The sequence below is a fragment of the Geotrypetes seraphini genome, chromosome 10 (assembly GCF_902459505.1).
Source record: "Geotrypetes seraphini chromosome 10, aGeoSer1.1, whole genome shotgun sequence".
Classification (NCBI taxonomy): Eukaryota; Metazoa; Chordata; class Amphibia; order Gymnophiona; family Dermophiidae; genus Geotrypetes; species Geotrypetes seraphini.
In genome coordinates this window covers 657,602-684,492 of record NC_047093.1, presented here as the reverse complement: position 1 = coordinate 684,492, position 26,891 = coordinate 657,602, and the positions used below count along the sequence as shown (strand labels likewise).

Genomic DNA, 26,891 nt, shown 5'->3' with positions numbered 1-26,891 from the left:
TAGTATTTTTACAGGAAACACATTTGAATGCACAGGAACATGCTAAGCTTCATACTTGGTGGGTAGGAGATTATATTGAAGCTCCTGCTATTAATAGAAAAGCTGGAGTAATTATTCTTTTTAATAAGTCTTTGGTAGTAGAAAAAATACATATTCAGGTTGATCCAGTGGGAAGATATATAATTGCAAAAGTTAAAATTAATGGAATGGAATTTTTGCTTTGTAACCTATATGCTCCTAACATTTATGATAAAAAATTTTTTGCTGGTTTATTGAATGACCTAATTCAATTGAATTCTTGTCCTTTAATTATAGGGGGTGATTTTAACAGGGTGGCAGACCCAGGAATAGACAAATCAGTTCTAAGAAGGACAGATAAACTTGATATATCAAAAGGGGTTCCTTTATTATATGATTCTCTTAATTTGTTGGATATTTGGAGGGTATTGCATCCTTTAGATAGGGATTATACACATTGTTCTAGGGTACATAATACTCATTCTAGAATTGATTATATTCTTTGTTCTGACACACTTTTTTCAAAGATACATGAGATGGGTATTGGGCCCACAGAGATATCAGACCATGCATTTGTTTGGATTATTTTAACTTTAACATCTGATTCTTTGTGTGCACCACAATGGAGGTTTCCTTTAGATTTATATAATGATGAAAAATTTAAGCATATATATAGACGTTGGAATAATTATCAAATTAATAATGAACAACATAGGGAAAATCCAACTTTGTTTTGGGAAGCTGCTAAAGTGGTTATGAGGGGGAATTTATTGCATTCTCAAGTCAGAAAAAGAAAGCAAGAGATAGAGATATTTTGAGATTAGAAAAACAATTAATACAGATTAGATGTCGTCATGCTAGAAATCCTACGGAAGATAATAATGCGAATTTATTGGCAATCCAACAATTGAATGAACTTTTACACCAACGTACTATTAAATTATTCAAATATTATCAATATAAATTATATAAATATGGTAACAAGACTGGTGCATTATTGGCTCACTTGGTTAAAGGCACTGGTAGTAATAATAGAATTTTACAAATTCAAACATCACAAGGTCAAATTTATTCTAAAGAATCAGATATATGTAAAAAATTTCAAAATTATTATTCTTCCTTGTTTGCTTCTAGTCATGATAATGGTCTATTTAGTGATATGTATCTATCTAGTTTACGTATCTATCTAGCCAGCGCTGTGCCTTCAAGGCCCTGACAATTGCCCACAAGACAATTTATTCCACCACCCCCTCCTACATAAAATCCAAGCTTCCCATCTACACCCCCCACTCGCACCCTCCGCTCAAAATCGGAGATACGCCTATGCACCCCCCCCCCGGAAGGTCCCTCCTCACAGAAACTGCACGCAAACGGTCCTACAGCCACTTCATTCCACACCTCTGGAACCAACTCCCCCCTCAACTCAGACAACAGAACTCATTATTAACATTCCGCAAATTGATAAAGACCCTCCTCTTCAACTAAAGATCACCCTCTGTCTTCTCCCCCCCTTAAACCCCCTCTCTCCTCTCTCCCCTGCCTATCTTCTCCCTAAATTTCAATATAGTCCTCTCTTAGTCCTTACACTGACAAACTGTATCTAAACTCATAGAACTGTTCTTAAACTAAACTACTTATAAAGTCTACTCTTAATTTGCTTATTCTCCCTTTATTTAAATTACATCACAATCTTGTAGTCCAAACATTTAAACCTGTTGTACTTCTTATATGTCAAATTACTCTCCATTGTGTATGTTCACTTGTAGACCGTTCTGAGCTACTGGGAGGACGGGATAAAAATCTAAATAAATAAAAATAAATAAATAAAATAAAAATAAAATAAATAGTTTAAATTTACCTTGTATAGGGGAGAATAACCAAATTAATTTAAATTGTCCAATAGGGGAAGATGAACTATTACTAGCTATTCAGCAAAGTCCATTGGGTAAAGCACAGGGATTGGATGGATATAGGGCCAAATTTTATAAGATAATGGGGAAAAATATTTCATCCTCTTTAGTTTCTATGTTTAATAATCAAATTAAAGAAAAATTGTTATCACCAACTTTACGACAATCACAAATTATTGTTTTCCCAAAACCTGGAAAGGATCCTAAGAGAGTTGAGTCTTATAGGCCAATTTCTCTTTTATGTTATGAGGCAAAATTGTTAGCAAAAATTTTGGGTAATAGATTAGCAAAAATATTGCCAGATTTAATTGCTGAGTCTCAGGTAGGGTTTGTTAAAGGAAGAACGGCGGTTTAAAATATTAGATCAATTTTGTCTTCTTTGGAATGGGTACATCTTTAAAACATTCCTTCCTTACTTATTAGTTTTGACGCTGAAAAAGTGTTTGATAGGGTTAGATGGGAATTTTTATTTGCAGTTTTAACTAAATATGGAATTACAGGATTTTTTTCAAGAAGCCATAAAAACTTTATATTCAGATACACAAGCTAGGGTTTATGTAAATGGGATTTCTTCAGATTTTTTCCCAGTAAGTCAAGGAACGAGGCAAGGCTGCCCTTTCTCCCTTTTATTATTTATTTTAACGTTGGATCCATTAATTAGGGATATTATTTTAATTGATGATATTAAAGGGGTAAATATAGGGGCTTTTACTTTTAAAATTGCTGCATTTGCAGATGATTTTCTAGTACATTTAACTAATCCTCATTTTTCTTTGCAAACATTATTGGAATGTATTAAAGAATATGGAGATTTTTCTGGTTTTAAATTAAATATGGATAAATCTGAAGCATTAGCGACCAATGATAAATTAAATAGAGAATGGGGTCCAGATTTTCCTTTAAAGTGGACAGAAAAGTATTTTAAATATCTAGGTCAGTGGTTCTTAACCTGGGTTCGACCGAACCCCAGGGGTTCGGTGAGTCAGTCTCGCGGGTTCAGCGGAGGTCAAAACACACCTCCGACTCATATAGCGCTTCGGTCACGTTCAATCATCTATCAGTTATTCAGTGATTTTGATCAAGACTGATCGTGTACTCGGTTTCTTGATCTATCAATCTGTAACTAACGCCTTATATACATCAATCAATTCCTGATCAAAATTTGTGATTTAACTGATAGATGATTGAACGTGACCGAAGCGCTTATGATTCGTGATGATACGCTCCGCTTGTCTATAATTGGCTGCAGGTGATCACGCAACATCGCTTGGCCTATCTGTGCTGAAGTGGATTTGATGCGCACAATAGTCGAATTGTAACTGTTGTGATGGTACGTCGTGTGATACCTATCTTAATATTTTAATCCCTTACTAACTATGTCGAGCAAAATACGAAAGTGGTCGGACGAATATGTACAATATGGATTCACATGTATAACGGAACGTGATGGGAGTCAGCGTCCTAATTGCATGATTTGCAATGCCACGTTGAGTAATTCTAGTCTAGCTCCGGCAAAACTAAGGGAACACTTCCTTAAGCTGCATGGAGATGGAAAATACAAGAACACAACGCTCGCTGAATTCAAGGTTAAGAGAGCAAGATTTGATGAAAAGGCTACTCTAACTGTTCTCGGCTTTGTACTCATCAACAAACCAATCCTCACAGCATCGTACGAAGTTGCTTACCTGATCGCAAAGCAGGGCAAACCACACACCATTGGTGAAACACTCATAAAACCAGCTGTGTTGAAGATGGCGAATATCATGCTGGGAAAAGCGGCTGAAGTTCAGTTATCTGAAATTCCTCTTTCAAATGACATCATCAGCAACAGAATAGAGGACATGAGCAAAGACATCTTGGCTCAAGTAGTTGCAGATCTGATTTCAAGCCCGGCAAAATTCAGCCTTCAACTCGACGAGACCACAGACGTTTCCAATCTAAGCCAGCTTGCAGTATCCGTGCGCTATGTGAAAGACGACATGATAAAGGAAGATTTTTTATTTTGTAAGCCTCTTACAACAACAACTAAGGCAACTGATTTGAAGAAACTTGTGGATGACTTCTTCAAAGACAACAATCTTTCGTGGGATATGGTTTCTGCAGTTTGTTTGGTCGGAGCTCCAGCCATGCTCGGAAGAAAGTCCGGTTTTGGTGCGCTAGTGAATGCCGATGCACCACACATCATTGTTACGCATTGCATTCTGCACAGGCATGCGTTGGCAACAAAAACATTGCCTCCAAAACTGGCAGAAGTTTTAAAAATTGTTGTGGAATGCGTGAACTATGTGCGAAATAATGCTCTGAAGCACCGCATCTTCAAGGAGCTGTGTAAAGAAATGGGATCTGAATTCGAGGTACTTCTGTACCATTCTAACGTTCGGTGGTTATCCCGGGGACAGGTGCTGAATCGTGTTTTTGCCATGCGTGTGGAATTAGCTCTGTTTTTGCAAGAGCAGCAACATTGTCATGCAGATTGCTTCAAAATTCTGAGTTCATTCTCTTTTTAGCGTACATGGCTGATATCTTTGCAGCTCTCAATCATCTCAATAAGCAGATGCAGGGTGGTGGAGTCAACATCATCGAAGTGGAAGAAAACCTGAAAGCTTTTCGTGGGTGTACACGAAAGGATTTAAAATTTTTTTAACCAATGTAATGATATTCTTATTTCGGTATCTTTATTACATAAATTGTGGTAGAGTTTGATTCCAAATAGAACATATGATAATATTATACAAAAGTGGTGGGATGAAATGGGAATTCAATTATCACTTCAAGATTTCAGTCAAGCTAGTCATCGTTTGCCTAAAATTATTACAGGATATATTTGGAGAGAATGTACATATAGAGTTTTACATAGGGCATATTTTTCACAATTACAAGCATTTCATGTAGGATTAGTTAATTCTTCTATTTGTATCAAATGTGAGAAAGATTCCAATACTTTATCTCATGCATTTTGGAAATGTCATCTGGTTAAATCTTTCTGGTCTGCCATCCTATTATTTTTAGGGTCATTATGGAATTGTCAATTGGTTGAATCTCCAAAAGGAGTGTTATTCGGTAAAGCAGCAGCTTGTGGAGTTTTTGGACAGGAAAGATGTATTCTTTTTCAAAATGTGGCTATTATTTAACTAGGGTTACATTATTGTGCTGTTCTTTTTCAAAAAGCATGTATGATTGGTCATAAATGCATATTGGAATATTGGTTACAAAAAGATTCTCCAAATTATTGGCATTGGAGGAATCAATTCTATCGTTTAATTTTATTTGAGATTTTTGAGGTTTGTAAATTTCCTAAAAGAACACGTTTATTTTTAAAAATCTGGGATCCTTATATACAAAAATTATCCTCGAAAGCAAGAAGTATGATTCTTAATACTTTATATTAAATTTAAATACATTTTTAAAAATATTTTTATTTATTTGGTATTTCATGTCACCTTTCATTCTAGGGTAGGGAGGGAAATAGGAATGATGATTTTAATATAAGTTAAATTATTTGAAATGTATTTGTTTAATTTATTTATTAAAATATAATATTAAAAAATAATCTAAAGTAATAAGGGAGGATATAGGGAAAAATAGTTTAGATATATTAAAATATATTTTGGAGGAATGATAAAATATATATGTAAATGTTTTATTATGAATTTAAGTATAATGAATATCTTTTTGTATCATATTATTGTATATTTATTTGATTCCTTCAATAAAATGTTATAAATTAAATAACTCTCTTAAATGACTAATTGCTGCCTTAACCTTAGCACGAACAAAATTCTGTTTTTCAATCTCATATAAGTGATGATATTCCTTCAGGTGAATCTCATAACTTTTTAAGTCATCAGCATCTCTAGACTTCTTCCAGTAACATTTGGCTTTTCTAATTTCCTGTCTAATTTGAATTACTGGAGGAGACAGCCATCCAGCTATATGTCATGGCTTGACACCTCACTTCCTTCTCTGGAGCAAGAGCATCTAAGGCAACTCCTAAAGAAGAATACCTGTTCAGGGCATCAACTTCAATAGAAACAATGGGGTCACCTATAGAGCTGGTATCCCATACCTGCCACAAGGCTTCAGCCTCAAATGGTGGCCTGGCTTTAACCAGAAGCACCTCCTTGTCAATCCTCTTTGGTATATCTCATATCAAAATTTTCATATGCAGTAATTGATGATCAGACCAAGTCATCTTCTCAGTTTCAAGTTCAATAACTGAGATAACAAATGTTAGATCCAAAATATGTTCTGCTTCATGAGTAGTGCAGGGCTCCTGGGGAAATTTTAGCTCCCCTGACAGGCTCAAAAGTCATGTGCCATTACTCAGAGGCTGAATGGGAGCTAAACTTCAAGTTCTCGCCTTCTTGCTTTGCTCAATGCGGTACGTGGCACAAGGGTGCTCTTTTGCCAGCCATCCTTCACAAACAAGGCATGATATAGGGGCATTGGAGTTAGAGGACTCCCTCCCCAGCACTTTGGAAGCAAAACGAGGTGTTTTGGAGACATTTCAGACTTTTAAATTCATCAGAGGTGACCATCTTAGATTTTCCAAATTTTTTTTCTGTGCTAAAAAACAGCTTAAAATTGCCTAAGTGGTTGATCAAAAACCCTAAAAAAAAGGATTTGAGTGGAGTGGGACCAAGGCCCTAGCTGTAGAAACAGCTGTAGTGCGGACTGCTGGGCACGATGGACCTCTGGTCTGACCCAGCAGAGGCATTGCTTATGTTCTTATGTTCTTATGTAACAGCTTTTAAACACCACCCCCCACGGATATTTCCCACATGTTGTCACGGCCTTAATCACAGTCCATGTGCTGGAGAAATGGTGCTACTCCTCTCAGGTGTAGCTATTCTAGGAAAAGCCCTCTGCTTTCAGTCACTCATTCATGAAAAGGGGGGGGGGCAATAAAACACAGCTAGCACTGTAAGCACCCTGCGCTTCAGCCCCTGACCAAGTCAAAGAGGTGAGCAAACACCAGGGGAATGGACCCTGGGCTCCACTGATCTTCAGCACGCTGGCTAAAACAGGTCCCTGAAGGATACACCTGCCAGCTGAAGATTTAAAATCTGCTCCTCTCCAAACAGGCAGAGTAGACTCTTATCAAAAGGTATCTCTGATTTCACAAAATAAAGACTGCGACTAGAGCAAAAAAACGCAAAACTATCGCAAAATAAAAAAGAAATAAACTGAGCAGATCAGAAGATACTTTTCATGTTTGCCTACAGAAAGAGAAAGAGAAACTGAAGGGGGCAGCAGATTCCTGGGAGAAGGAGAAGATTTCAAAAGCTGACATCTTTCTGCAGTATGCTCAGGTTTTTGCCTCCAACACAATCTTCTTTTCAAGGTCTCTCTTTGCCTCCATGTCATCTGGTATCGCTTCTTTTCCCTCCCTGTTCTCTGGTGTTCCTTTACCACCACTGCCCACACTTTCCTCCCCCCTCTAACAAGAAACAAACTCATGTCTGCTGGAATTTGCAGAAGCAATTTTGCCAAGGAAGACGGCATGGGCAGCAGCGTGTGGGGATTGTTCCTGCCCCAGCTTGCCAGTGAACCATCAGGCCTCTACGGTAGGCCTGGGGGCGCCCATGTTTGTCGCTCAGTGGAAGGAGAAAGCAGGCAGAGTAGGATGGATGAGCGAGAGCTTTTGGTTTGGGGAGGGCAGGCTGGCAGGGGTCAGCAGCAGGAGCAAAACAGTAGGAAAGGAATACTTGAATATAAACCCTTGGCTTACATTTCCCCGCTCCCCTTTATTAGGAGAAAAATGTTGCTATTTTGGTTTAAATTTGGTTGGGTTTATATTCAAATATATATGGTATATTCAAACTATCCATGCATTTCTAGTGAACTCATAAGCACATGTATTCTCTGCATAACTGTTTGGCCCTGATGCACAAAAGTTTTCTCTGGCAGTAAGAGTCGTTAAAGCACTCTTACTGGCATAGAAAGCTGTGTTCCCGATGCACAAAAGGGTTCTCCGTGGCTGCTACTGATCATCATAGTAGCCACTGAGGACCCTAAGCAAATGTATCGCTAGGAGCTCATTAGTATTTAAATGAGCTCTCTTAGTGATGCACAAACTGGAACACCCCCCAGCACTGAATAATCGGTGCCACTATTTTCCGGCAGCTCTGGCGCTGCTGTGCATGTGTTGTGTGAGCACACAACACATGCGTAACAGGTGAGCCCATTAAAATAAAACTCAAAAGTCCTTTGCAGCTGATTGATGGCTTCAGGGAGTCCTGTTAGCTCTGATGCCCAGAGATTCCCCTTCCATGATCAGCTGAACCGGCAGAAGAGCAGCAGCGGGACAGAAGAAATTTGACAGGAAGGATGGTGGTGGGGGGGGGGGGGGGAAGAATTATGCCTTGTGATTGCTCTTCTGAGCAAGCACCAGGCACAATTCCTCCCCTTTTACTGGTGCTGCTCCGGCAGAATAGCATGCATATAATTTGCATGCTATTGTGCTGAGCATCATCCGGTAAAAACAAATAGCTCCCACTATGGTATTTTTTACCGCGGTATCAGAGCGTTTTAACATCCTGCCCTCTGTGAGGTAACTCTTTGCCTTAAGAATGTTCTGCTGATCCTGTGAAACTGATTGCTTCATTCCTTACCTAAGTGAAGAAATGATCACCTCTGGAAAGTTGGAGAGCATGAGCCTGCAAACACACTATCAGCATGGATTTCATTACACACAGATATCAGAATAATTTCTTTGGTTACTTTGGCAGTATTGGGTCTAAATACACACACAGAAGGTCTTGCAACAGTGAACTAAAGATTAGGACTCAAACCAAACCACTGATCGACCCACCCAGTTTATTCACTACTGCTAGTGTTACTGGACCATATTGATTTTCATTATTGCATTATTTCTGTGATAAAACCTGAACAGCATTAACGTTCATGCTATCCAGGAATTATTTATTGTTTTCTTTGTAAACATATGGTAAATTTCTATACAAAGTTTTTATGAGACTGGAGAAAGACAGGGCGACATTCTAGAATGTCCTTGCCAGGCAGTATCTGGAAGTTTATCTGTTTATTAAAGACACTAGTGTTTAAGCCCATTACATTAACGGGTGCTAGAATAATGTATAGACTTTTAGCACAATGGGGCGCTGAGGCGTTTCTTTCTTTCTCTCTCCCTGGTCCCCCTGTCTTTATTTGTGTCTGTCTCTCTGCTTGGCCCCCTTTCTATCTGTCTTTCTTTCTTTCTGTCTCTCTCTCCCTGCCCACTGTCTATCTGTCTTTCTTTCTTTCTGTCTCTCTCCATGCCCCCTGTCTTTCTGTGTATCTGTCTCTCTCCCTGTCCACTGTGTCTGTCTTTCTGTCTCTCCCTGCCCGCTGCCTGTCTGCCTTTCTTTCTGTCTCTCTCTCCTTGCCTGCTGTCTGTCTCTTTTTCTTTCTTTCTGTCTCTCTCTCTCTGCCTGCTGTCTGTCTGTCTTCTTCTTTCTTTCTGTCTCTCTCCCAGCCAGCTGTCTGTCTTTCTGTCTCTCTCCATACCCTCCTGTCTTTCTGTGTGTCTGTCTTTCTTTCAGTCTGTCCCTCTCCTTGGCCCCCTTTCTGTCTGTTTTTCTTTCTGTCTCTCTCTCCCTGCCCATTGTCTGTCTGTCTTTTTCTTTATTTCTGTCTCTTTCCCAGCAGCTGTCTGTCTTTCTTTCTTTCTGTCTCTCTCTCCATGCCCTCCTGTCTTTCTGTGTGTCTGTCTTTCTTTCTGTCTGTCTCTCTCCTTGGCCCCCTTTCTTTCTGTCTCTCTCCCTAACCACTGTCTATCTGTCTTTCTTTCTTTCTCTCTCAATGCCCTCCTGTCTCTCTCCTTGGTCCCCTTTCTGTCTGTCTTTCTTTCTGTCTCTCTCCCTGCCCACTGTCTGTCTGTCTTTCTTTCTGCCTCTCTCGGGCAAGATGTCTGATCGCAGCTCTCCTTCCTTTTACCTCCGGCTCCCTCCTGTGTGTGCGCCTGGCAGTGGTGCCTTGGCCCCTAGGGGCCTGGACATTTTCCGTTCATCGAGGCGCAGGCTCGCTGGGGTATGGGAGGAGCGAAGCCATTGCTGCGTATGCACATGAAGACAGAGGACGATGGAGAAACCGCCGCAGGCTCCTACTGTGCATGCAGCAGCATGGATGCACGGAGTTTCAACTGCGCATGCGCGCTAAGGGTTTTATTATAGCAGAGAGTTAAAACTGCACCTTAGTACTTATTAGGTCCTAATTTCTGCATTATCCACCCAATGTGGAAGGGGACATGGGATGGGTAAAGAATGGGTAGGGACTGACCTTTTACAGTTAATTTTCTCACTGCATGTTTATTTATTTATTAGGATTTATTTACCGCCTTTAAGGAGTTCACTCAAGGTAGTATACAGCAAGAATAAGTCAAACATAAGTAATAAGTCCATAGTCTGCTATTGAGACAGATCTGGGGGAAGCCATTGCTTGCCCTGGGATCAGTAGCATGGAATGTTGCTTCTCTTTGGGTTTCTGCCAGGTACTTGTGACCTGGATTGGCCACTGGGCTAGATGAACCATTGCTCTGACCTAGTATAGCTATTCTTATGTTCTTATGTAATAGACAATTACAGCAGTAAAAAAAAAATAAAATATATATATATATATTCAGATTACAACACAAAGTATGGCCTAGTATGTTACAGTATAATGTCAACACAATTCATGATAAAACATTTTAATAGACAGCTTAGGGTGTAAGCAAAGGAGTATATAGGTAGAGGAGACAGAGTAATAGAGGTGATAAGATAAGGGACTAATTTGAAGAAAGCTGCACATGAGGTCAGATCGGTGCTTGAAAATGATCTCATCTAGGATAGGAGTGGATAAACATGTCCATATGTGCAGCCAAGTGTCACTCCTTGATTTTGTGACTAGCAAGTTAGTTACTTCTTCCATTAAAAGCCTGGGTGAAGAGACAAGCTTTCACCTGCTTCCTGAAGTAGAAATAGTGAAGCCTTTCAGGGAGTGCATTCCAGAGTGTGGAGGCTACTCCGGAGAAGGCTCGCTGGTGGGTATCATATCGTGTGATGTCCTTCGGAGAGAGTGTGGCTAGGGATATTTCCTGGGAAGACCTTAGTGACCTTGAAAGTGTGTAGAGGGAGATCCTATTTTTCAAGTACCCTGGGTCATTTCCTTTGAGGGTCTTGAAGATCAGATAGAGCTTTTGCAAAAATGATGTGATGTGGTCATATTGCTTACAGCATTCTGAATCAACTTGAGCTGGTGCAGACCCTTTGTAGTCAGACCACTGTATTACAAAAACCTAATCTCAATTTTATCATGGCATGCACAACTGAGACAAGATTTGCATTCCCAATGTAAGGAACTATTAACTGTTGATGCGGCTGATACAGCCATCTGAAAAGTTGTAGCTAACTGAACAGTGTTATCTGCCAAGCATTTGATATGCATTAACTGAATTGGGAAGCGATGCCAGCAGTTACTAAATGTTAAAATAGGCAATTAATTTGCTAAGTTCAAAACTTCACTACACATTAGTACACATATGCCCTTGGAGCTCTAATGTTATAAAACTCTGCAATGAGAGGGCAAAGGATGACGTTAAGAGGTGATAGGCTCTGGAGTAATCTGAGGAAATAGTTTTTTACGGAAAGGGTGGTAGATGCGTGGAACAGTCTCCTGGAAGAGGTGGTGGAAACAGAGACTGTGTCTGAATTCAAGAGAGCCTGGGATAGGCACGTGGGATCTCTCAGAGAGAGAAAGCGATAATGGTTACTGTGGATGGGCAGACTAGATGGGCCATTTGGCCTTTATCTGCCGTCATGTTTCTATGTTTCTAAGAGAGAAATCACCTTAGCCACCTGTATCATAAGAGGAAAATCACCTCTCTATCCACCCCATCCCAAGAGAAAAATCACCTCTCAATTCCCCTTTATCATAAGAGGAAACTCTGCAATGAGAGGACATAGGATGAAGTTAAGAGGCTCTGGAGTAGGGTAAGTAGAGGGGATCCAAGATGGCTGCCGCTAGCTAACTACTTTCGGACGCCTTTAACTTTGTACCTTTGCTTTGGATAAGATGCCAAAAAGAAGGGGGAAAAGCACTGGTGCTACCTCCCGACGCTCGGTACCCCCATCGGCTACAATCGATGATTTTCTAAGGTGACTGCAACAAGAACAGGAATCGCCAGGGACATGCCTGCTGGGAACGCCGCTGGAGAGTAGCGCTGCAGCGAATACCTTAGGGTCCGACATCTCTTTGAGCCCTGACGTACGGACGCCACCACTCCATTCACAGTTGCAGGCAGCCAGCTCACCGTGAGATCAGAGTGCAGCCAGACAGGAAGTACTCTCTTCGAGAGGCTAGCATGTTGTAGGGCTCGCTGAATGGAACACCTCAGAGAGAATTACTCTCACAACCTGCGACTGGGACATCTAGCGCTGAAGAAAGACAAGGTTTCATCGAGGTAAACCAGCCCCAAGAACTGACTCTAACTACACACATTTATTTTCGATGGTTAAACCTCCACAAGTCACATTAGAAGCTCTTTGGGACTTGATGGTGAATTTGGGGAATACTTTAAATCCTCAAATAAAAAATTTGGATAGAGAAATAAAACTACAGAAAGAAGAAATTAACTCTGTAAAACAAGATTTTACTTTATTAAAGCAGGAAACCAATAAAGAATTAATAACTGTTAAACAAAATCAAGATCAACTGGTTAAAGATAATTTAATTATGAGGAAATTGGAAGTTCTGGAGAACAATACTTGGGCTAATAATTTGCAGATTGTAAACTTTCCTAAGATTCTATCAACTTCCCCTCGAGATATGATAAAACGATACTTTATGGAGATTCTTAAGATACCTGAAAATTCTCTACCTCCCCTTGTAAGGGACTATTACCTTCCAGTTAAATCTCAAATTCTTCAAAAAGAAAAAGATGAGGAGCCTCAGGAACATTTGTTGGATATTTCCGCTATATTGGATCAATCAGACAGAGAAGTGGCTAAACCAGCCACTTTTTTGTTAACCGTGGCTCTGGCTCCAGATAAGGACTGGATAAGAATAGATCCAAGGATTTCCTGGGTTTCCATATTCAAATTTTCCCAGATGTCTCTAGAGAGACTCAAAAAAGAAGAAGAGAATTCCTAAATCTGAAACTTGGAGTGACTCAAATTGGGGGTTTTTTTCTTCTTAAGATACCCATGTAAATGTATAGTTAGATATCATTCTTTGAAATATGTATTTGTAGATCCATCTCATTTGATAAGATTTATCTCAATGAAACGCCTTGAGAATGAAGTAACAACAGCGCCTATTGATAATTAGTTCTCTGTTCAGTAGTAGTTAATGTGCTTCTTTATAATCATGTGAATTTAATTAAGCTACTCTTTAAATCTTGGATCCTATTTAATCTAGAGGACTGGTGTGTGATCAAGGGAAGCTGATTTTTTTCTTTTCCTTTAATAATTTGAGTGAATTACTTTTCAGATTGAAAGTTAATTTAAATTACAAGTGTCTTGATCGTACTTTTCTGTACAAGATGTTTATGCTTGGAAAAAATGTATAAAATTGCATAAATTAAAAAAAAAAAAAAAAAAAAGAGGCTCTGGAGTAATCTGAGGAAATACTTTTTTACGGAAAGGGTGGTAGGTGTGTGGAACAGTCTCCTGGAAGAGGTGGTGAGATACAGAAGTAAATGATAAACTAGAGTCACTCTGGATAAAGATTCCTGGACAAAAAGAAGCAGATACACGAATTGGTCTATATTATAGACCCCCGGGACAGACCGAGGAAACAGACATTGAAATGATGGAGGAAATTACTCTGAGAAGCAAATCGGGTAATACAACGATCATGGGGGACTTCAACTTTCCGGGGATCAACTGGAAATTGGCAACGTCAAACTGCGGTAGGGAGTTAAAATTCCTTGAAATGTTAGGTGATTGCTTCCTTGAACAAATGGTAAGAGATTCGACAAGAGGAAATGCAATCCTGGACTTGGTCATAAATGGCATTGCTGGAAGAGCAGCAGATATAGAAGTTACGGCCCCTCTAGGGACAAGCGATCACAATATGATCAATTTTACCATTGGCAGCGGAAAAGAGAAACCAATCAAGACTAAAACCACGACCTTCAACTACAAAAAAGAAAATTATAACAGCATGAGAACTTTGGTTAGAAAACGGCTAAAGAAGGGCATAGCAGACATCCAAACAGTTGAACAAGCATGTTCTCTACTAAAGAACACCATCATAGAAGCACAGAATCTACACATTCCGAAGATAACCAAAGGAAGGCGTAAAAAGAAAAATGGTGAACCAGCTTGGTTATCCAAAGAGGTAAAAGACGCAGTGAGGGAGAAGAGGAACTCGTTTAAAATATGGAAACGAGAAAAAACGATGGAAGCCTGGAACTGTCACAAAATTGACCAAAAAAAGTGTCACAAAGTGGTAAGAGACGCTAAAAAAGTCTACGAGGAGAAGATAGCGCAAGAGGACAAAAACTTCAAGCCCTTTTTTAGATATATAAAGGGAAAGAAACCAGCAAGAGAGGCGGTAGGACCTCTCGATGATCATGGAAAGAAAGGGTCAATTAAAGATGATAAACAGGTTGCCGACAGGTTAAACACATTCTTTGCCTCAGTTTTCACCAATGAGGACACTTCAATAATGCCGGACACAGGGAAGATATTCACAGGGGCCACAGAGGAAAGCCTAACAACAGTGAAGGTGACGTTGGACATGATTTACTCCCAGATTGACAAACTAAAAAGCGACAAATCCCCTGGACCGGATGGAATTTACCCGAGAGTATTAAAGGAACTTAAGGAGGAAATTGGCGAACTATTACTAATAGTGGCTAACACGTCAATTAGAACTGGACAAATACCAGAGGACTGGAGGATAGCAAATGTCATCCCAATTTTCAAAAAGGGATCAAGAGGGGATCCAGGAAACTACCGAACTGTGAGCCTCACATCGGTTCCAGGGAAAATAGTTGAATCACTAATCAAAGAGAACATCATGCAACACTTGGAAGACCATAATCTAATAAGGGATAGTCAACACGGTTTCAGGAAAGGGAAATCATGTTTGACAAACTTACTACAATTCTTCGAGAAAGTGAACAAACAAATGGATCGTGGGGAACCAGTGGATATAATTTACTTGGACTTTCAGAAAGCGTTTGATAAAGTCCCTCATGCAAGGCTTATGAAGAAACTAATAAGCCATGGAATTGGAGGAGAAGTACACAGATGGATCGGCAACTGGCTTGAAAACAGAAGGCAACGTGTTAGCATAAATGGGAAATTCTCGGACTGGGAGAAAGTGACTAGCGGCGTGCCCCAAGGCTCGGTTCTTGGGCCTATCTTGTTCAATATTTTTATAAACGACCTGGAAGAGGGTACAACATGCAATATAATAAAGTTTGCAGATGATACAAAACTATGTCAGGCGGTTGGCTCTCAAAGGGACTTCGAGGACCTCCAGAAAGATCTGAACAAGCTGGAAACGTGGGCGATAAAGTGGCAGATGAACTTTAATGTAAACAAATGCAAGGTGATGCATCTAGGAAACAAAAACAAGGAATATGAGTACAAGATGTTGGGGGTGAAATTAGTAAAAAGCGAGCAGGAAAGGGATTTGGGGGTACTGATTGACAGTACCCTAAAACCATCGGCACAATGTGCGACAGCGGCGAAGAAAGCGAACAGGATGTTGGGCATAATTAAGAGGGGGATTACGAGTAGAACGGAAGAGGTCATAATGCCACTTTATAGAACAATGGTCCGACCGCACTTAGAATACTGTGTCCAACACTGGTCTCCATACCTTAAAAAAGATATTACTCTGCTGGAAAAAGTGCAGAGGCGAGCCACGAAACTTATCAAAGGAATGGAAAAGTTGACTTACAAAGATCGACTCAGGAAGCTGGGGCTGTTTATCCTCGAGAAGAGAAGACTAAGAGGAGATTTGATAGAGACTTTTAAAATATTAAAAGAATTTGATAAAATAGACCAAAAAGAACCGTTACTGAAATATTCTGATGTGACGAGGACAAGAGGACATAGACTGAAACTGAGTGGCAGCAGTTTTAGGACAAATGTCAAGAAGTTCTGTTTCACACAGCGCGTGGTGGGTGCTTGGAATGCACTCCCGGAGGAGGTTGTGGAGGAGACTACAGTACTGGGATTCAAGCGCAAGTTGGATGCACACCTTCTTGCATATCATATTGAGGGATACGGTAAATCCGGGTCTCCAAAAAGGAGTACCTAAATGCGCCGCCGCGTGTGTGGATCGCCGGACTAGATGGACCTCGGTCTGATCTGGTGAGGGCGTTTCTTATGTTCTTAAGAGAGCCTGGGATAGGCACGTGGGATCTTTCAGAGAGAGAAAGAGATAATGGTTACTGCGGATGGGCAGACTAGATGGGCCATTTGGCCTTTATCTGCCGTCATGTTTCTATGTTTCTAATCTCTGGTGCTGTTTATTGAATTTTGGTCACTATTCATAAATGTTCCTGGTGACGTAGTCTGGGACAAAAAAAAAAAAACAACCAACACAACTTGGGGTGCAACTATTGAAAATAAAAATAACTGTCTATCTCTTATCTTACCTTGCAATGAGTCTCCTTGAGTACTAGACACCGAAGGACTTGAGCCCATATCTAGTATCTGCCACATATCTTGGAGGGAAACTTCAAGGCATGAACTCCCAGACTGCTGAAATTCTAGGTCAGAAATTACCACTGGAGATTTCTGCCATGATGATAAAAAGCAGAACCATTTACCATATATCAGACTGGCTTCACATATTACAATCAAGGTCTTTAGTTTTGAGAGGCACACTGACCACCCCAGCTGACTATCGACCCGGGTAATTTTATTCTTTTTATGGCACTGGTTTGATCCCCTTGTGTTTACTTTCACTGCTGCAATTTCAGGGATTTTTTTAAAGTATGCATTTATAAAGATTATGGCTGTCTCTTCTAACCCCTGGGGTTTGGAAACAGGATATTAGGCATGATGGACCTTTAGTCTATCCTAATATGAAAATGATTATGATATTTAATGTTACAGTAGATTTTGATTTAAAGCCATGTTTACTCTGTGACTGACAGGCTTTGCTCTGCCTCCACCCTGCATGATCCTTTCAGGCTGTTGGAGAAATTCTTCTGGAGACGCAGTGATTGGTCTTCTGGCGAGGTCACTACAAAATGACCCTTTTAATTACAGATTTTTAACTATCATTTCAATTGTAGATTTTTGTTGAGTGGACTTCATTTGGGATCCTTCTGTGCGAGACCAACATCAGGTGGTCCTAATAAGCTACTTAATTGTTTTCTCTGATATATATCAAGTTTCACTGTAGTTGAATTTATATACAGTATTTACCTACACATTGGGCTTGGAGAGCCCTCTACAGGCAGACTTTGGAACAATTAGTGGTTCTTATTAAGGTAAACTTTTATAATCAGCTTAGCTCCACCCTTTTCATCTTTTTCTGTTGATGTATTTGGTACTTCTACTTGATTCTGTCTTTTGATTTGATTTTTTATTTGGATATGACTTTTAATATAATGTTATATTTTAGATTCTGGTACTGAAAGGCTTATATATGTTTAAATGTCCCTATTCATATGTTTAGGTACAATTCATATTAATTTGCCTCCGATGAAGGGTTTTATATATGGCAAAACATGTCATCTGAACCATTGGACATCATGGTCCACCCCATTATATAATGGTTGCTTTTGAATAAAAGTTTATTTTGTCTATGGCTACAGGTTGCTACATGTCCAAACATTTCCATTTAAGTACAGAGACTATAGTCATTCAACACTAATGATATTGCGGGATGGATAGGAGGGACTTACCTGATGAACAGAGTTCATGGGGGAGCATATGGGGAGATGCATCATGGCAGATTATAGTTAAAAACTCTACGCATAGCTCAATCATAAATGACACAATGAAAGAAATATCTATGGCTAAAGCTAGCTAAACTATTTACATGGAACTGGCTTTGAATATTGACCCATATGCTATTTGAAGAAGACAGAGCTAGTGCCACTTGGAAAGCTGTAAATTATCATTTTCATAAAGTATTAGAAATATTTGCTATTGCTTCATGTTCCCTAGATTAAAAATTGTTTTCCTTTAAAGCTTTACAGCAAATATATAAGAAGAAATTAACTGGCTTTCATACTACATAAAATATTGCATGCCTCAGATTTTGTCATTAGTGACTGACTGTACCTGGATTCTGGGTATTTGGTTTTCATGGATGTTCTCTTCAATTTTATACTCTGTAGTGCTGCCACTGTTTTTAAGTCCTGGGGGAGTTTGCCGCTGGGCATATTGCAGTTCCTGTCATATGAACCACACAGCTCAGAATGAATAAAGAAGACTGAATTTTTCCTTCATATTCAACTACTTTCATATCATCACTGACTCCCCCTCCTCCCCTGCTTTCCCAAGTTTTGCATACTACTCCAGACTGTGTGTGACTGTAGATCTCAAACAGGTGCCATTTAAGCCCATTAGGAGAAGGAAGTTTGAGATATTTAAGGCATAGGAAATACTCTTGACATGTAGAGTGGGCAGACCTGATGGGCTATGGCCCTTATCTGCCGTCATCTTCTATGTTTCTATGTCCTATGTCATTGTATTATTTTCTCATCTGTATTCTGTAACAATATGTGGCTTATTTTTAAAAACAAAAAATGTCCAAAAAGCGGTATAAAGGGGCAGATGGACATTTATCTCGCCAAACCTTAGTGGCCCTAGGTACCTGAGCCAGTCAGTGACTTAGGCCCCTTCCCAGTGCATCCTGGGCCTGCCGGCCGGAGGGAGTTGGCATCTCTCCGGTCAGCCTTTGTGCTAAAGACATCCTTCCTGCTGCTGGGGGGCGTGTAAGGTGTTTGATTGTTGGGAGGGGGTGGCAGTGGGAGGGCATGGGTATCCTTCCTGCTGCTGGGGCTGTCAGGTGTTTGACTGTTGGGGGGGTGGCAGTGGTGGGGGGAGTGGGCATCCTTCCTGATGCCAGGGATGTCAGGTGTTTGGTTGTCAGGGAGGGTATGCGGCAGCGGCGGGAGAGAGTAGGCATCCCTCCTGCTGCTGGGGGTATCGGGTGTTTGGTTATCAGGGGACTCCGGCAGCAGGAGGGAGTGAGAATCCCTTCAGATGATCTTCAATTTGGGGATCTTTTTTAAAAAAAATTTGTGGGCAAAATTGTGTATGGGGGAGGGGTTTGAGCTGTAAACCTTACTTTCCTGAAAGTGCCTGAGCCAATCGACACTCAGGCACAGATCGGAAAATTTTGCCCACTCATTGCCTCACCTATAAAATACTCCTCCTCTCCTTTAAAACAAAAAACTCTAGCCAACCGGCGTTCATAGATAAACTTTTGATCCCATACACATCATCCAGGGCCCTCTGAGCTAACAATCAAAACCTACTTTCCATACCGTCAATACGTGAACAGTTTTACAATACCACTCACAAATCCAATTTTTCAGTCACCGCCCTCTCTTTGTGGAATGCCCTCCCATTAGATCTTCGATTAGAGAACTCTCTTGAAAAATTTAAAGCCAAACTTAAAACTTTTCTCTTTTTCTCATTGCTACCCACTCAGGGATGGGGGGGGGGGGGGGGGTTGGGAGGGTATGGAGGGCTCATGTGGGGAAAAACAGTATGTGAGCAAATGGTCCTACCTAGTATGGGGTTTGTATTGCATTTCTTGGTGTTTTCTTTGTTCTCTTGGAATGCTGATGTATTCTGTGTTTATTTGGTACTGTTGAACGCATATTTTGTTTTGTCTTTCCCTTTTGCTCAATAAAGAGATTAAAAAAAAAAAAAAACTTTTCTCTTTAAAGAAACCTTTACTCTCTAGTATCAGCTTCCGCTTCTCAAACTCTTGTGAAGCCTTGAAACACCAAACGCTTCTTCTGAAGCGATCCCCATCCTAATGTTTTACCATTTCCCATTTACCTTCCTTTTTTATTAATTTTACTTCGATGTATTTTTAAAAAAACCTTTTCCTCCCCAACTTCCCTTTTGTTCCATGTACGTCAATGTGAATCTGTCTAGTATTTTTAATATTTGATAAAATATTGTTTTTATTTTCCTATTTTAATTGTTTTCTTCTATCTTTTTATATTGTACACCGTTTAGACACTTGTTTTGATAGATGGTATATCAAAAATAAAGGAACTTGAAACTTGATAGAGAATCACCCAGAGTGCTCCTTTTAATATTAATGAACACATTTTACTAACATTTTAATATTAATGACCTCATTGTACTACTTTGCATGGCAGAGTCAGAGACAGCTAGGAATCTCGGAAAAGACCACAGTGAACCGTGCTGATAATCAACTGGTAAAATACTGCCCCACTAAACTGGCCAGAGCACGTAAAGTTTGAGAATCTTCCCCTAAGACAGTGGTTCCCAAACCTTGTCCTGAGGGATCTCCAGCCAGTCGGGTTTTCAAGATATCCCTAATGAATTTGCATGACAGAGATTTGCATACCTGTCGCTTCCATTATATGCAAATCTCTCTCATGCATATTCATTAGGGATATCTTGAAAACCCGACTGGCTGGTGGTCCCCCAGGACAGGGTTTGGGAACCACTGCCCTAAGAGATTGCTGCCAGGTTCACTGCCCAGAGGAGAACCCTTTTTAAAACCATTGAGCAGAATATGGAAGAGAATTTGCAACCTTCTTAAAATATCGTTTACAGTATCGCCATATCTGCCACTTCTGGGAAATGAAAATTTTGCTCCTGGATTACAATTTTCCTTGCACCGTAATTGACAGACAAAAGAACTGAAGTATGTGTTTCAAGTAGTTACTACATCGCGAACCATGCAAACCCATGAAGAATTAATCACAGAGTCCAATTTGAGCAGTAAGGAGAAATTAGGGTCTTACCTGCTAATTTTCTTTCTTTCAGTCCCTTCAGACCAGCACAGCAACTGATGGGTAATAGCTCACCTCCACCAGCAGATGGAGACTGAGACACAAATTTTTGGCTGAGTTTAAGTGGGCTGTGCAGTCCCAAGTACAATCAGCCTGACAAATAGCCAAGCAAAACTAAGAAACTAATAACTCTGAACTATAACAGCAACTTCACTCCCAGAAGGACAAAAAGCAATGAACAGAGAAAAATACTGTTGGATATTGATTAGAATAAGAACCTTCATAAAACATCCCCACAGCTTGCCAGCTATGCCAGAAGTACCAAACACCGCTGTTCTTTTAATTTCCCCTAACAACCCAGACAAAAAGACATCAGAGAAACAAATCGTACTCTTCGCACAAAACTCAAAAAAAAAAATAAAAAAATTAAATAACAGGGAGGGATCTGTCCAGTCTGGAGGAACTAAAAGAAAGAAAATTAGCAGCTAAGAACCTAATTTCTCCTTCTTTATCATCCCTCCAGACCGGCAAAGCAACTGATGTGACGTACCAAAGAAGTACCCATCATGGGTAGGACCTCTGAAGGGCCGCCACAAGAACATGCTCACCGAACACCGCGTCCCGACATGCCTGAACATCCACATGGTAGTGTCGCACAAAAGAATGGAGAAAAGACCAAACCGCAGCCTTACAGATATCCACCGGAGGTACAAGAGATGACTCCACCCAAGAAGCTAACTGACCCCAAATGGAATGAGCTTTGAGAATTTCTGGAACAGGCTCCTTTTGAAGAAGGTACGCCAAAGCGATAGCCTCCTTGTTCTATAGCGCAATGGTAGCCTTAGAAGTACCGTTCCCCTTACAAGGACCCACTAAGAGGACAATGCTTGAGTACCTGATTGTAAAACCGCTTAGATAACCTTGATAGGTGGTATATAAAATCCTAATAAACTTGAAAATTGAAACAAAAAGACGATCTAATTTCCGGAACTCCTGGGTCAAGCGAAGGACCCTACAGACATCCAACTTGTGCAACCGTCTCTGCTCCAAAGAGCGATTTCAACTACTGAAGAGGACTGGTTGACATGAAAAGGCAAAACCACCTTCAGCAGAAAAGAGGGAACCGGCCACAGCACAACCCACTCCCTAGATAACTCAAGGAAGGGAGGCCTACATGAAAAGGCCTGTGTCAGCATAGCTATTGCTAGCAATTAGCATTTTCAGTTGGCATAACTAATGTCATCAAAGGACTATGGGAAATTATATCTATTTGACTCTGGCATGTGAATGCAGATAGACCCTGAGTGCAGGCAGATGGTTTCATATAGCCCTAAAAGACGGTTTCAAATAGCCCTGATTAAATCATGATTACAAACCAACTTGTAGCTAAAAGGTGTTAATGTCTGAGGAGGATGCTTAGGACAATGGGTCCAGGTGCACAGATAACTAAGATTAATCAGAAACTATTGTCAGAGGCATACTGGAAATTACATTTGACTGCAGCCTATTCTTCTGTCTAGCACAAGTTTACCACGGATGGGGATGTTTAACTTCTATTGAATAAGTTTTCAAAACTATAAAAGCCCCCTCGAAACATCACCCCCCTCTCTCTCTTGGCTCTGGTCTCTCTTGCTAACTTGGGGCATCACCCTCCCCACCCCCCTTTCTCTCTCTTTCTTTGTGTGTTCTCTCTCATTCACAAGAACACAGAAGCAGTCTCTGTAATTGTAATTATAACTTTTATGAATGTAATTGTAACTTTTATGAATCCTACTTTTCTGTATGCCTATTTCTATAATATATTCTTTTTGCAATCACCTCTGGCTGTGGCTTCTCATTTGATTCTACTCCGGGTGAATCTTCGGTGAGGGAATTGAACCTGGGACCTGGCGTTTGTAATGGCGCCTCTCACGTAACCCCCTACCACCTCACCTTGTGGGGAACCTGGCGTTTCAAACCTTACAGCCTGCAGCTTGGAAACGTGTCTCGCAGAAGTAATGGCCATCAGGAAGACCTTCTTAAGAGTAAGGTCCTTCAATGTGCAGGAGCCAAGAGGCTCAAAAGGAGGACACAGGAGCATGGAAAGAACCAGATTGAGATCTCAGGCTGGAACCGAAGGCCGCACTGAAGGACGGAGCAATTTTGCCACCCTCAAAAACCAAATCACATCCGGAGAAGAGGTCAAACACTGACCATGCAACAAACTGCGAAATGTAGACAAAGCCATAAGCTGAACTCAGAGGGAGGAACAGGAAACCATCCTGCAACTATCCAAACCATCCTGCAAGAACTCCAAGATGTGAGGCAAAGAAGCGCGAAGGGGAACCACATCACGCATGGAACACCATTCCTCAAAGATATGACAAACTCACACATAAGCCTGAGAAGTGGAAAATCTCCGGGAATCCAAGAGGATAGAGATCACATTATCTGAATAACATTTTTTACTTAGGCGTTCCCTTTCAAGAGCCAAGCCATAAGACAAAAGCGACCCGGATTGAACATTGGAATGGGACCCTGCTCTATGGTGTGATCTAATCTGGAGTATTGCGTTCAATTCTGGTCTCCTTATCTCAAGAAAGATATAGTGGCACTAAAAAGGTTCAAAGAGGAGCGACCAAGATGATAAAGAGGATGGAACTCCTCTCGAATGAGGAAAGACTAAAAAGGTTAGGGTTCTTCAGCTTGGAAAAGAGATGGCTGAGGGCAGATTTGATTGAAGTCTACAAAATCTTGATTGGAGTAGAACGGGTACAAGTGGATCAATTTTTCACTCCATCAAAAATTACAAAGACTAGGGGATACTCGATGAAGGTACAGGGAAATACTTTTAAAACAGGAGGAAATATTTTTTTTCACTCAGAGAACATATTGCCAGAAGTCGTGGTAAGAGCGGATAGCATAGCTGGTTTTAAGAAAGGTTTGGACAATTTCCTGGAAGAAAAGTCCATAGTCTATTATTGAGAAAGACATGGGGGAAGCCACTGCTTTCCCTGGATTGGTAGTATGGAATGTTGCTACTCCTTGGGTTTTGGCCAGGTACTAGGGACCTGGATCAATCAGGCCGTGAGAACAGGCTACTTGGCCTGATTGATCATTGGTCTGATCCAGTAAGGCTATTCTTATGTTCTTATGAGAGGGTCAGCGAAAGAGGATCTGCCACGAGAAGACGAACCAGATCTGCGTACCATGGGCGCCTGGGCCAGTCCGGAGCCACCAAGATCATGCAGCCGATGTGACGAGCAATGTGAAGAAGGACTCTGTCCACCATTGGCCACAGGGGAAAAACATATAGGAGGTCATCCGTCAGCCAAGACTGCACTAGAGCATCCAGCTCCTCGGCCTGGTAATCTCTGTGCCGACTGAAGAACCTCAACGCTTTGGCTTTGATACTCGTGGCCATCAGGTCCATGACCCATTGGCCCCAAGCTTGCACAATCAACTTGAAGGCTGTGAGACTGAGACATCACTTGCCGGGATCCAGCACGTGACGAATGAGGAAGTCCGGCTGGACATTCTCCACTCCTGCTATGCGGGAAGCCGAGATGTCCAGAATACGAGTCTCTGCCAAAGCCATGAGTAGAGAAGCCTCCTGCACCACTAGACAATTCTTGGTTAACCCCTGATGATTAAAATAAGCCACTGCCGTGGCATTGTCCGAGAGAACCCAAACCGATTTGCTCTTCAGCAGTGTCTGGAATGCTAGTAACGCCAACTGGATGGCTTTGGTCTCCAGAACATTGATCAACCAGGACGCCTCCTCTTGAGACCAGCCGCCCTGAGCCAAGCGACTGAGACATTGAATTCCCCAACTGAGGAGACAGGCATACATAATAAGCACCATCCACTGAGGCTGATTCAGACTCACTCCCTGTATCAGATTGGAGGACTGTAGCCACCAGTGGAGGCTGCGACAAACTAACCCCCGAAGAGGAACAGGAAAGTCCAGATTGTGCATCTGAGGCAACCACCACCGAAGAAGAGCATACTGAAGGAGGCGCATGTGAGCCCGAGCCCACCTGAAAACATTGTCACAAACCCGACACCAGAGTGAGGTTTGTGACAGAGAAGGGACAAAAACCCCTGACTGTTAGGAGAGCAAACCAGTACAGCAGCCCTCCTACAAACAGTTCCCAGAGCTCAGTCATTGGCAAGGGTGCCCTACAACAAGAGGACTGGGGAGGGAAAGATGAGAGTGGGAATAGCCCGGTGCAGCAGGAGGTGCCTTTGATAAAAGAACAGCCTAGGAGGCAGGCTCACAACACAGCCAAGGCACAACTGCTGAGCCCAATTAGGGCTAATCAGAAAGCCCAGCAGAAGCTACAGATCGTTCCTCCCCCCTGTAGGTTAGGGCGTGTCCAGCTTAGGGCTTTAGAGGCACAGCTCAGGAGAAACAAATCAGTCTGTCCTGGGGCAGCCCAGGAAGGAGGCTCAAGGGATTGGGCTCCTGAATCCTCTCAGAATCAGGATGTGGAGATGGCAGATGTTACCCCTGTCTCTGAAGCCAGCCAGCCAGACAACCCAGAGGCCATGGAATTTATGGACACTGCCATGGATTCAGAAACCACTGCAATGGATGAAAGCTAAGTGCAATTCCTTTACTGTTTGCTGTGCTTAGTTTTGTGGACTGTTGGGGATTTTGAAAACCTGCATGTACCTGTGTGGAGCCGGTGAGCAGTGCTGGGCTCACACTGCAAAGGTGCCTAAACCTGGAAGTCTCAAATCAGGTTTATTTTGTTTGAAAGTTTTTTCTTTGTGTTTGCCTTTTGAAGGCTGATTGAGACTGCAATTTGGACTCTATATAGGGGTGGTAGATTGGGGAGAATCCACACAAGATCCTTGGTTGGGATTGTGGGGCCAATTGTGGCATACTGTTTAAAAGCAGATTTAAATAAGTGGATTCAACTACTCCCCTCCCCCACCAACTGTTTGTGAGTTGGTTGGGACAGGCCTGCTTCAACCTAGGCCTGATTGCAGCACTTCCATTCCACAAAGAAAGTGCATAATCTTATTCCTGCCTGCTGACTAAAGGCAGACTTATTAAGAATGGACTAGCACAGACTCTGGAATTACTCACCTGTTATACCTGCAAGGAAGATGTAGGTTGTTTGTTTTTGCAACCCAGTTTTTCTTTCATGTTTGCTTTTGTTCATGGAAAGAATGAACTAAACCCTGTCCAGGGTTTGTGAACTCAATAAATTGGGACTTTATTTTACTTTGAACTTCATTGTTCCTGACCATTTTTGTGCTTCTTTATTGAATATGAAACCAGCAGGACTTCCAGCCTCTTCTGGAAGCACGTGAGACGCAGGCTATTCTGGGCGCTGATCGGGGCCATCGTACAAGCCGGCACCGGCAGAGCCACAACATCCAGGGAGGTCGCCATCGACCCCAGGACCTGTAGAAAATCCTGCTCCTGAGGACACTGACAATCCATCAGGAAGCAAATCTGTGACTGCAACTTGCACACTTGGGCCTCTGGAAGGAAGACTCTCCCCAGGCAGGTGTCAAAAAGAACTCCAAAGTACTCCAGATGCCGAGATGGAGCCAATCAGCTCTTGGACATGTTGACCATCCATCCCAGCGACTGCAGAACTCCACAACCCGAGTCGTAACCTGAAAGGACTTTGCTCGACTCAACCAGGGATGAACCAGGATGCCTTTGCGTAAGGCCCCCACTACCACTATCATAATCTTGGTGAAAGTCCGAGGAGCCGTGGCCAGACTAAAAGGAAGCGCACAAAACTGATACTGCTTTCCCAAAATTGCAAAGTGAAGGAAGGCCTGATGGGAGGCCTGAATCGGAACATGCAGGTAGGCCTCCGTCAGATCGAGAGAAGTCAGAAACTCCCCAGGCTGGACTGCCAGAATGACAGATCTCAGGGTCTCCATGCGAAAAGATGCATCCTGTTGACACCTTTCAGATCCAAAATGAGTCGAAAAGACTCCTCTTTCTTGGGCACCACGAAGTAAATGCAATACCTGCGAGTGCGAACCTCCCAAAAGGGCAATGGGACTGCTGCTTCGAGATAGAGCAACCTTTGCAGTGTTTGACGAAA

At 41.6% G+C, this 26,891-nt stretch overlaps 1 protein-coding gene across 5 annotated transcripts in view; it reads right to left on the bottom strand.

Moving 5' to 3' along the window:
* CCDC57 (coiled-coil domain containing 57) overlaps nt 1-26,891 on the bottom strand; it is a 411,998-nt gene that overhangs the window by 45,738 nt on the left and 339,369 nt on the right. For 4 of the 5 annotated variants that reach the window (XR_004540808.1, XM_033960322.1, XM_033960325.1 and 1 more), the window contains 2 exons: nt 18,167-18,277; nt 16,525-16,666 (listed from right to left, as the gene is read on the bottom strand). Coding sequence is in view for 4 of the 5 variants with exons in the window: in XM_033960322.1 (XP_033816213.1) it covers nt 16,525-16,666; nt 18,167-18,277 (253 nt within the window). In the remaining variant the exon portion in view is untranslated. The remainder of the gene's footprint in view (nt 1-16,524; nt 16,667-18,166; nt 18,278-26,891) is intronic. The other variant, XM_033960323.1, reaches the window with a different exon arrangement.